We start from the raw sequence: 10,865 nt of genomic DNA, 5'->3' as shown, positions 1-10,865 counted from the left end.
TCAATTTTTCAGTAAATGGCTGCGAAATTTTGTTGAAGAAGAAATTGGCGATGGTGTTAACGCTTTCTGGGGTGGTCTTTGTGATGAGGTTGGTGGTAGGGGGGACGAGTAGGGGTGGTGAAGCGTGAAAGAAGAGTCTACCTGCAATTCAACAAAGATTTTTAGTGATTAATTTCTTTTTTGAGAGAGAAAGATTTTTGACAATAACTCATTTTATTTAGAACACTGTAATGACGCTTCAACACAGGCGTCACCAGCACCAAAGATTGACCTCTCATCATTGACACAACACCGTCAGCAATACAAACAACGTTCTCTTCATATAAAATGAATTAGCAGCCAACAATAACAACATCAATAAGTACATCATCATCAACAACATCACAACAACAACAACAGTATCAGCAACAACATCAGCAACAAACCTCCTCCCCATCTTCCCGAACTTCTTTCATCTTCATCCCATGCAAGTCCCCCAACCCCGCCCCATCTACGGTGTACTCCTTTTTAGTCTTCCGCCCAAATTGATCGGTACACCACAAATAATTTTTTTCTATCCCACTACCAAACCACCCACCATCATCATCATCATTATCGTTATTGTTATCATTATCACCACCATGACCGTTGTCAGCCTCTGTACCTATCCGGTGATAAGTTGGACGAGATGGTTTTGAATGGTTTGCTATTTTATAATTGGTTGTAATGTTTACAGGACTAGTTTCGATTGAATAAAATATTGATTGCTGGCTTGTAATTGGATGAATGTTGAGGGATGGCTTGTGATTGGTTGAATTGTTAGCGGATGACTGATGATTGGATAGACGTTTGCTAATGTGACACCTTGAATTGATGTTAATGGAAAAATAGTTAGTTCATTTGATGTGGCAGGGTAAATGCTGTCTGAGTTCATTTGGGTATGGGTGATGATTGGATGAGCGGTTCCTAGGGTGATATCTGGCTGAGCGGTGATTGGATGAGTGTTTGACCTTCCAAGCACTCCCATTTTGACCTTTAACCTCTTCCTGCGACTGCTCGTCGTCGAGATGTTGCTCGTGCTCGGACAGGAACTCGTCTCTGAGTCACTTGACTGATGATAATGATGATGATGGTTACGATAATGATGATGATGGCAAAAAAGTGTTAATGACAACAATAATTTTAATAAAAAAAAGATGATTTTTATTGATGGTGTCGTTGCAAGCTAGGATGGTGAAGGAGCTGGAAATGAATGAAGATGAAAAGTTAGTAGCACGGATGATGGCAATTAGGTGATGGACAACCGCGTAATAACGAGTGAAATTTTTGTAGAAGTTGGTAGCACATCAATGAAATCTTTCCTAAAAACTTTTTAACAAACAAGTTAAGAGCGTTAACATGGAGGACAACGTGCGCAGGCAAGCGTTGATTTAGTGAAATTATTAAGAACAACACGAGCAACATCAGCCACGCCAACTGACGACAACTGACGTAAAATGAGCGAATGCATTTCATCTTCTTGAACCTCTTCTTGTAAATCTTGCTGCCGATGCTTAAAATTTGTTGAAAGTTTGTTGCCGATTGTTGCAGCTGCAGAAACAAACATAAATGATGGCGCTTCGTTGTTGGCGTGCAACTCTGCAACAGTCTGTAGACGTTGCTCCTTCTGTTCAGAGAGGTGATGACGGTGATGATGATGTAATGATGATGATGATGTGATGATGATGATGGTGATGATGATGATGTGGTGATGATGGGATGATGATGATGTGGTGATGATGTGGTGATGATGTGGTGATGATGTGGTGATGATGGGATGATGATGATGATAACGCATGTATTTCACACTATTGTTATTATTAAATAGAAATCGCCTTTCAGTGAAACAGCGCACTAAATATGTATATTAAGGGTTCGACGACTTCCATTCAAATGACCTCATTTCTGGGGGTCCTGGAACTTCGAATAACAATAACACTGTGGGCGACCGTGATGATGATGATGATGATGATGATGATGATGATGATGATGATGATGGTAGAGGTGATGATGATAGCAATGATGAAGGCAATGATGATGATGATGACGATGATGATGGAGGCCTAATAAAGACAGCGCACAGCTACTCACACGTTAATTGGTAAATATCTCTGTCCCGCCATCACGTGAGCAATGTAAGTTATGACGTCATCATCACCGTCATTTTTGTTGTCGCTGATGTGAGTGTTGAATTTGGAAGATGGTGATGAGGCCGGAAGTGGCGGACGATGTGATGTTGGAGCTTGTGCTGCTGTGTTGCAGTTGATGCTGTTGAGTTTACTGTTAATTATGCTGTTACATGCGTTGTTGCGATTGTTGATGTTTTTGTTGTTGTGATTGTTGATAATGTTGTTGTTGTTTGGATTGTTGTTAAATGTGATGTTGTGTATAATGTTGATATTGTTGTTGTTGTGGTTGCTGCCGTTGTTGTTGTTGTTGTTGTGATTGTTGATTTTCTTGTGATTATTGTTGTTGTTGTGATTGTTGTTTTTGTTGTTGTGATTGTTGTTGTTGTTGTGATTGTTGTTGTTGTTGTTGTTTCTCCTCAACGTAACGAAATGTAGTTGGTTGTAACTGACAACAGCTGACGGGGGGCGATGAACTGTAAGAAGAAACAAAATTATCACAAATGCAACCAGCAGTGCTTTCAAAATTCATCTAAAAAATTTGAAATCCACGTTGCAAAGTTCCCAACAGCAGCCATCTCAAAACATTAAAACAAACCTAAACACTCAACAACATCATTATCATTAACAAAAACATTAAAATCATCATCAACACCGTCAACAACAACATCATCATCATCAACACCATCAACAACATCATCATCAACAACAACATCATCATTAACAACAACACGACAACAAACCTTCTTCATACAACAAGACACCTGCTTGTTGTTGTTGTGGTTGTTGTTGTTGCTGCTGGTGGTGGTGTTGTTGGTACATGTGGACGGTGATGAGTGAGTGAGCAAATTCTTTTAAAAATGGAAAGAATGAAAAATTATCAAAATGAGGACATAATTTTAAAAGAGTTCACCTAAGTTCTCCGCGTCACCATCATTATCGTTAATAATTCAATCATCAGCGTCACCATCTCAATGACAAAATCATCATAATCATCATCACCAATTTTTTCATCAAAATCATCATCATCGTCGTCGTCGTCATCATCATCATCATCATCATCATCATCATTTTTTTCATCATCATTATTATCATAATCATCATCAACATTTTTTCCATCATCGTCATCATCATCAATATCATCATCATCGTCGTCATCATCATCATCATCCTGCTACCTTGTTTGTCACGCATAACAGAACGCAACACATCAAAAGCTTCATTGGCGTTCTTTACAAAACATCCACCTCTTTCACTTCCGGTGATTGTATCGTTGTTGTTGTTGTTGTTGATGTTGTCGTTATTGTGGTTGTTGTCGATGAGTAAGTTTTCTTTTCCCTTAAAATCATCTGTAAAATTTGTAAATCAAATTTCGGAAACTTTTCTAAAAGCAATAATTCACGAGCGAACTCAAAAAAATTTAAACAGAGCAACAACTAAACAACGAGACTAACAAAAACATCAACACAAACAAGAAGCCGAAAACAGCGATGAAGACCACGAAATGTCTCAGCAACTTGCCTATCAACAAATCATTCCTAAAGTCATCAGTGAATTCATGGGCTGAAATTTTGATGTTGTACATGATTTGTGTGTTGCTTGACTGCATGGCATCCAACAAAACAAACAACCAGATGATTGCGTAATGTATCAGTCCATATTCTTCAGGGTTATATTCATCAATGAAACCGTTGTTTACAGTTTTAGTTGAGTTGTTGGTGCTGTTGATGTTGTTGTTGTTGTTGTTGATGTTGTTGATGCTGTTAATGTTGTTGATGTTGTTGATGTTACAGTTTTGGCTGCTGTTGTAGATGTTGTTGTTATTATTTACGACGTTGGTTTTAAATTGTTCGCTAGTATTGTTGTTGTGGTTGTTGATGTTGTTGAGGTGGTGATGAGGCCAACCAAGCGTCATTGAGAAATCGTCTGTAAAACAAAAATTTGTAAATGTTCGTGTTTGTGGGTTATTAAACCATTTGTAGTCAGCAATGGCATAAAGCAAAGCACTCCGACTCCGAGTAGAAATTTCTGAGTCCTGGTTCCGACTCGCAGAATTTTTTTTTTAACTTTTGCATTATAACTTCACCTTATTATCACCTCATCATCTCTACGAATTTATTGACATATTTAACATTTGTTCTCAGTGTTTTAGACAATTGCATATTGCTATAAATATTTATTTTCCAAAAACACGAATGAAGAGAAATAATAATTTTTTTTTAAATCAAAAACGTTGTTCGGTGTCGGATGAAAAAACGGACTCCGACCGACTCCGAGCTCTTAAAAAATTCCGACTCAGGCAAGAATCTCCGACTCGACACTCCGGACATCACATCGACTTTTTCGTAATTTTTTCAGTTCTCTATGCTGATGTTTTTAATGATTTTGTTGTAAGCAGTCTGTTTGTCTTTAACTGATTTCCAACAGTTTTCTGTTGCAACCCACTTCCCACGGGCCTTTCTCTTTTTGTCTTTCTTCATTGACATGCATACAACAACTGGAGAACTTGCAATTTTTTCTATTTTCGATTTTTAACAAATAATCTTTTGTTTTTTCCAAAAATCACCGTTACTAGTTATAAATTGCTTAAGCAAGCGAACCAGCCGTAATTACTTAATTATGTTTTTTCAATTCAATTTAGAATTATTTGATGTTTACATTTTTGCCTCAAACAAAAAATCTTTTGTTGACTTGTTAATTTCATTTTTCACCGTATCTATTATTTTTTCATTAGTTATATTTTCAAAGAATCTTTTTCATTTTTGAATTGTTAAGAGGGTTTGTAAATGAACGTGCATTGTGTAGTCATCTATCTTTAATTTCATTTTTGTTTTCTCTTAGAGACGTTTCAATTCATGTCTTCCATAATGTTTGACATGTTTGTTATTAGGGTAATTTATTCACATTAATTTAATTTCCTAACATGACATGTACTTTCAATACGACTAACATGATGACAACATCAGCATAACTATAACATCAACGTAACCACAACGCGACAACAACAACATCACGTGACAACAACATCACGTGACAACAACAACAAGACACATAAATACCATCCCCATAGAGCACGTAACAGGAATCGAACCCTTGCAGTAGAGCTTTCAACACACTGGCCACACTCTCCATACATGTCTCAACCTGCATTTGTACAAAAGATGGCGTTGTTTGTTTTGAAAAATATTCAAGTGCAACAATTAACGTGACAAAAATAAACTATTTTTGTTACGATCATTTTTTTATATGAATATTTTCATGTAAATTGAAACGTTTTATAGTTTAAACTGAATTAAACTATAATAAATTGTTAATTTCAACTATTTCATTTCAATGCCCGCCTGAATAATATTGGTCGTCCCATTGATCTAATGAGGCGATTGAACTCCAGCCAAATGTTCACATGCATCGTGTTGGGGGATGTATCTCTCATTATGCTGGATTGCTTCACGCACACTCACCCTGCACAATTTAGTCACTTGAGAGGTGCAGCATTGAAGTTTTTAAGAAATTTAAATTTGCACCAAACTGCTGTGAAACTAACTCCAAATTGCTAGCAAGTAAAAGTCTTAATAACTTTCAAAATGTTAAAAATTGTTAAATAACACTCCCCCCCAAATCTATTTTAAATATTTGCCTTTGACATATTAGCGCTAACTCATTATATTAGAGTAAAAACTAACTTTTAAGAAAGTATACTTTTGATGAATATTTGTTACATAATTAAATAATAATAAAGTTATAACATAATTATATGTAAAGTCACATGATATAATAAACAAACTAGTAACATGACGATGAGGATGATATTAATGAAAATGACGATGATGTTGTTGATTTAGATGAAAATAATTTTATCTCTTGTTTTTTTCATTTTTTAAGGACACATTTTTAGGAAATAATGTGCGTTACAATCTGCCAATAAAACTTTAAAATAGTCTTGAAATCATTTGGTATCATTGTTGAATTTTTATTACATTATTCATTATCAAAGGCGTTTTGCCTCTTTGCTTGGGCCTCTTACCTCACCTAGGAGGTAAAAAGCCCATATTAGGAGGTTTGTTGAATTCGTCACTGCAGCTAACTAAAGTGCAGATCAAACATTTAGAAGGCAAAAAAACTAGCCAGATTGGAAGTCAAGGATCCGGATATTACTGCACAGCATTCTTGATGTGATGGATGTTGTCAAGATCAGATACCAAAGTACTAACCACTTTAGATAAGTTTTATAAAGCAGATTGTGATGCTATGATTATTCTCTCAATCAACATGATTGATGAAACGTATGATAAAGAAATGGAAACAGAAATAGTCCTTTTGTTTCTACTTCAAGGAGTTTAATTGATAACAAGAAAAAGGTCGTTGGTGTGAGAAACAGTGATTAAGGTTTCTTCAAACTGGTTGCAACAAAGGCTGACAGACCATGTAATTCTGTTCCTGAAGTGAACCTTGTCAATAATAAAAATACACGGCAAAGAATTGGACATCAAAACAAGAAACATGTTGAAATGGTCATGAAACGTGACGACGATAGCTACAGAAATTTTGATCGAAAAATAAAAAAGTTGTTCCAACCGTCGAGAGATGTTGTGTTTGGTGAGAAGCTCATCAAACCAAGTGTTGTTATTTTGCAAGAGCAAACTACCGTGCCACAATCAAAGATAGTAAGAAAGAAACTTTGACCAAAGAAAATCTTTCAGACGATGAGAATGTTCTCAGCAGTGGTTCTGTCATATGGTGATTAAGAAGATAAAGCAGTGATTAAGAAGATCAAGCAGTGATTAAGAAGATCAATCTGACAGTTGTTACCAAAAGACTGAAAGTATGATTTTGCGTGATCGGAGGATTACGTTTTGATTCTTTCGTTACGTGCCATTAAAAGTAAAGGAACAGATGAATGGCTGAAAACCATGAGCGGTAAAATTCAGTCATTAAAAGAAAATCAAACATTAGATTTGGAAGATTTCCCAAAAGGTCGTAAAATAATACCGTGCAAATGGGTTTAAAAATAAAGCACAATTCAAGTAGTCTCGTTGAGTTTTAAAGCCGCTGAAGCATCATTTTTTTCGGTTTAAAAATTAATCAAGATAAGAAGAAAAATATTAAAGTCAGTCAGTCAGCATATACAAAAATGATCCTTGAGAAAATTGGGATGAATCATTGCAGACCCTGTACAACTCCGATTATGAAATCTGAAAAGGTGTTTAATGAAAATGAAGGCGAACAAGAAGAAGTGAAGTTTTCTTGTAGATAGTATTGCCTTGACGTACATAATGACAAGAACAAGACCAGATGATGCATATGTAGTTAGAGTAGCTTCCAAAAATCCGGAAAATCCAAGCAAGTACAATGTAACACGGATGAAACAGATTTTTAGATATCTGCAAAGTACAGCTGATGTTGGTATTGTTTACATGGTTTTGTATTCATTTCGGTTTAATTCACTAGTATTATCAGTTAATTGTTAACATAAATGAATAAAAACATTAAATAAAAACAATGTGTGTTCGTAACCTTCGTGTCTCTATGGTCAAATATCTTATCGAAGCCATACGTTCTTGGCTGGTGGACAGTTTGATAGATGTTGTTTATGTTGAGGTTGTTTATGTTGATGTTGTTTATGTCGTTGGTTGTGTTGTTGCTCATGTTGGTGGCGCTGCTGTTAAACTCATGTAATGTTATAAACTTCTTCGCCTCGTCAATTGATACGAAACAGGAGTTTGAAATTGAGATGGATGATGTTGTTGGAGTTGTTGGTGTTTGTAGTGATGATAATGTTGGAGCAACATTGCAATTTGTTGACAGCGCATTATGCGTTGAAACAAACGATGATGATACCGTTGTTGATAATAAAGATGTTGAAAATGATGATGATACCGTTGTTGATGATGGCATTGGTGATGATAACGCTGATGAAGATGGCAAGAGTGTAAAAGACGATGAAGATGTTGATAATGATGATATTAAGGCTGATGATGATGATGACGCCGATGGCAATGTTGATGAAGTTGAAGATTTATCGTCCTCAATAATCTTCAGATAAACTCTCACCTGGGGATGAAAATAGATTGAAATAACGGATCGGTGTTGGCAGGTAGGCAGGTAGGCATAGGTAAGTAGCTACATTTAATGAATTTTAATTTCCATGTCAGAGGGTCATACCTGTGTGTATGTTTCTTTCTTTCTGTGTTATTTGTTTTCACGAAATCAAACATTTAGTGAATATATCTATGCGTTTGTATCTCATATGTCTTTATGTCTAGTTTTTATGTATGCGAGTTAGTATAGATTTGATAGTGTTTAACTTGCGATGTATTTAATTGTATTAATTTAATCAGAATTTCACGGTCAAAAATTGACGATGGTTTAATATTTAAAAGTTTTTGTCAATTGATTTTTTTAAATTAAATAAAAATCAAAAAAACCAATATTCAATTCAATTAAGATTATTGAAGACGAAATATTTGAATTATTCAAAATCTAAAATGTTGTTAATTGAATTGAATCTATTCCACTCTATATAAAGAAAAATTATTTTAATGAATGGAATAAAAATTGGAACGAACATGGTTTTTGTTGTTGATGACTGCTTGGTTGAACGTTTGCAAGAACTTGTTTGTCAGTTTGTTGATGGTCGAAGTTCGCTGTTGTGGTGGTAGTAGCTGTTGTTCAGGTGGTGGGGGTTGTTGTTGATGTTGCGAAATTTGATCGTGTTGATGATGATGTTGATGTGGTTGCTGGGGCTTCAAATCTTTGAAATCATCATTAAAATTTGAGTCACTACGTTGGCTACCAGCCTGGTGAGGAGGATGTTGTTGCGAAAGTGCTTGCTTTTGATGATGTTGTTGATGTTGTTGTTGGTGTTGTTGATGTTGTTGGTGTTGTTGGTATTGTTGATGTTGTTGTTGTTGGTGTTGTTGATGTTGTTGTTGATGCTGTTGTTGGTGTTGTTGGTGTTGTTGATGTTGCTGTTGATGTTGTTGATGTTGCTGACTTTTTTGAAACGTCTTCAATCCCAAACTTGTACATTCAACAAGATTGCCAAACTTTGAACTGTAAAAACACAACAAAACGCTATCAACGCTAATGAAGTTTTAACTAAGTTACAATTAAAAAATTGAAATTTTACAACAAAAACCAAATTGGGAAAACAAATACTGAAAAACAATTGCAAAATTATAGATAAAATTTAAAGAAATAAAAAATATATAATTGAAATATTGCATGAATACAATAAATAAAAGATGTTTTGAAAAAATGTTGAGGTTTCAAAGCCTGAAGCAGAGCACGCGTTGATCCCTAACGAAGCATTTGCACGAACTCTCTCGATGTTGCCGTTAACTTTCCCCGAAATCTCTCATTTATTTTAACGTCACTTGAATGCTGAACATCATCCCCATCTCATTCATACGCTCTTCAACAACGATTCAACAGAGTAACGAACACAAAGTGTCGAAATACCAAAAAACGCCTCAGGGACTGGCGAGAAAAAAGTATTTTAATGTTTTTGCAACGCAGATGTTGTTCACTATTTTAACAAAGGATCATGTTTTGCAAGCAGATATTTTTTCAAACACAATTTAAAACTTAAAAGTGAAGCAGATATTTTTTCAAACACAATTTAAAACTTAAAAGTGAGGCGCCAGATAATTAATAACTGTCATTCACAACTGTAAGCTTGCAGATCTGGATACAACAGAACTGCAAACAATTGGATACTTGTTAGATTCAACAGTACTTGCTCGATTGGATGCTGGTCCGATTAAATGTTGGCCCAATTGGATACTTGCTCGATTGGGTACATTTTGGATGGGATACTTGTTAGATTAAATATGCCTTATTTGGATACACTCTTGGTTGGGTTTTTGTTAGTTAACAGCCGTAACATATTGACCACAAAAATATTATTTAAAATTTCTGAAATTCAAATGAATCTGTAGAAACTATCCTTTTTAAATCATCAATCTTTTGCATCTTAGATCCTCTCTAGTGAACGCTTGCTTCGTCTCAGAATTTATCACAGGAAAAAGTAAATAAAACAAATAATAAAAACTGGTGCTAAGTAAGCAGAAAGTTGAATGAATAAAAATGATAGAAGATTGAATGATTGAAGGAAGATGAAGTGAATAAATTATTTGATGATTGACGATCGACTGAATGGGCTGCTGGATTCTTCTCGCTGCTCCCTCACACATTCTCACACACACGTACAAGAGATGTCTCATTAAAATATTCATGCATGTGTGTGTGTGTGTGTGTGTGTGTGTGTGTGTGTGTGTGTGTGTGTGTGTGTGTGTGTGGGTTGGTATGTATGTTCTGCATGTATGAATGGATGTATTTATATTAATGAACAAATTTCAGGTTTAAGTGTTGCGCTGGATTTAGTAAACTTTTGAAGAAATCAATGTAGGATTTGAAGGTTTGTGTTTATGAACGAATGGAATGTGCTTTGAAGGGTTCACTTTCTTATAAGTTTGTGTGAGTTTGCTGCAAGTTTATATCTGGATATTGCCTTTGAAATTTTCAGAATGTTCAGTTACGTGTGAATCCAGCTGTATGTGGATAGAAGGGCATGTGTGTTTGTGTGCATGTGTGTTTGTGTGCATGTGTGTATGTGTTGTTTGAGCATGTTGTTTGAGCATTTAAGCGTAAATCGTGACAGACAGAAAGACAGAAGGGCAAGTATCCGACCACAAACACTCAACCATTCACACAAGTACA

General features: G+C 35.5%; 1 protein-coding gene across 1 annotated transcript in view; it reads right to left on the bottom strand.

Annotated features, from left to right (window-relative positions):
- The window catches only part of HELRODRAFT_178558 (hypothetical protein), a gene marked incomplete at both ends in the record, with an annotated part of 12,443 nt that extends 2,495 nt beyond the window's left edge, over positions 1 to 9,948 (bottom strand). The window contains 11 exons of the mRNA XM_009026641.1: positions 426 to 643; positions 844 to 1,090; positions 1,471 to 1,645; positions 2,110 to 2,474; positions 2,888 to 2,942; positions 3,617 to 4,070; positions 5,204 to 5,288; positions 7,659 to 7,838; positions 8,022 to 8,195; positions 8,711 to 8,941; positions 9,931 to 9,948. Of these exons, the coding sequence (XP_009024889.1) occupies positions 426 to 643; positions 844 to 1,090; positions 1,471 to 1,645; positions 2,110 to 2,474; positions 2,888 to 2,942; positions 3,617 to 4,070; positions 5,204 to 5,288; positions 7,659 to 7,838; positions 8,022 to 8,195; positions 8,711 to 8,941; positions 9,931 to 9,948 (2,202 nt within the window). The remainder of the gene's footprint in view (positions 1 to 425; positions 644 to 843; positions 1,091 to 1,470; positions 1,646 to 2,109; positions 2,475 to 2,887; positions 2,943 to 3,616; positions 4,071 to 5,203; positions 5,289 to 7,658; positions 7,839 to 8,021; positions 8,196 to 8,710; positions 8,942 to 9,930) is intronic.
- Positions 9,949 to 10,865: the final 917 nt, after the last annotated feature.

This window comes from Helobdella robusta (assembly GCF_000326865.2).
Source record: "Helobdella robusta unplaced genomic scaffold HELROscaffold_48, whole genome shotgun sequence".
NCBI lineage: Eukaryota > Metazoa > Annelida > Clitellata > Rhynchobdellida > Glossiphoniidae > Helobdella > Helobdella robusta.
Note: the sequence above shows the minus strand (reverse complement) of the source record. Positions and strands in the feature narration are given on the sequence as shown.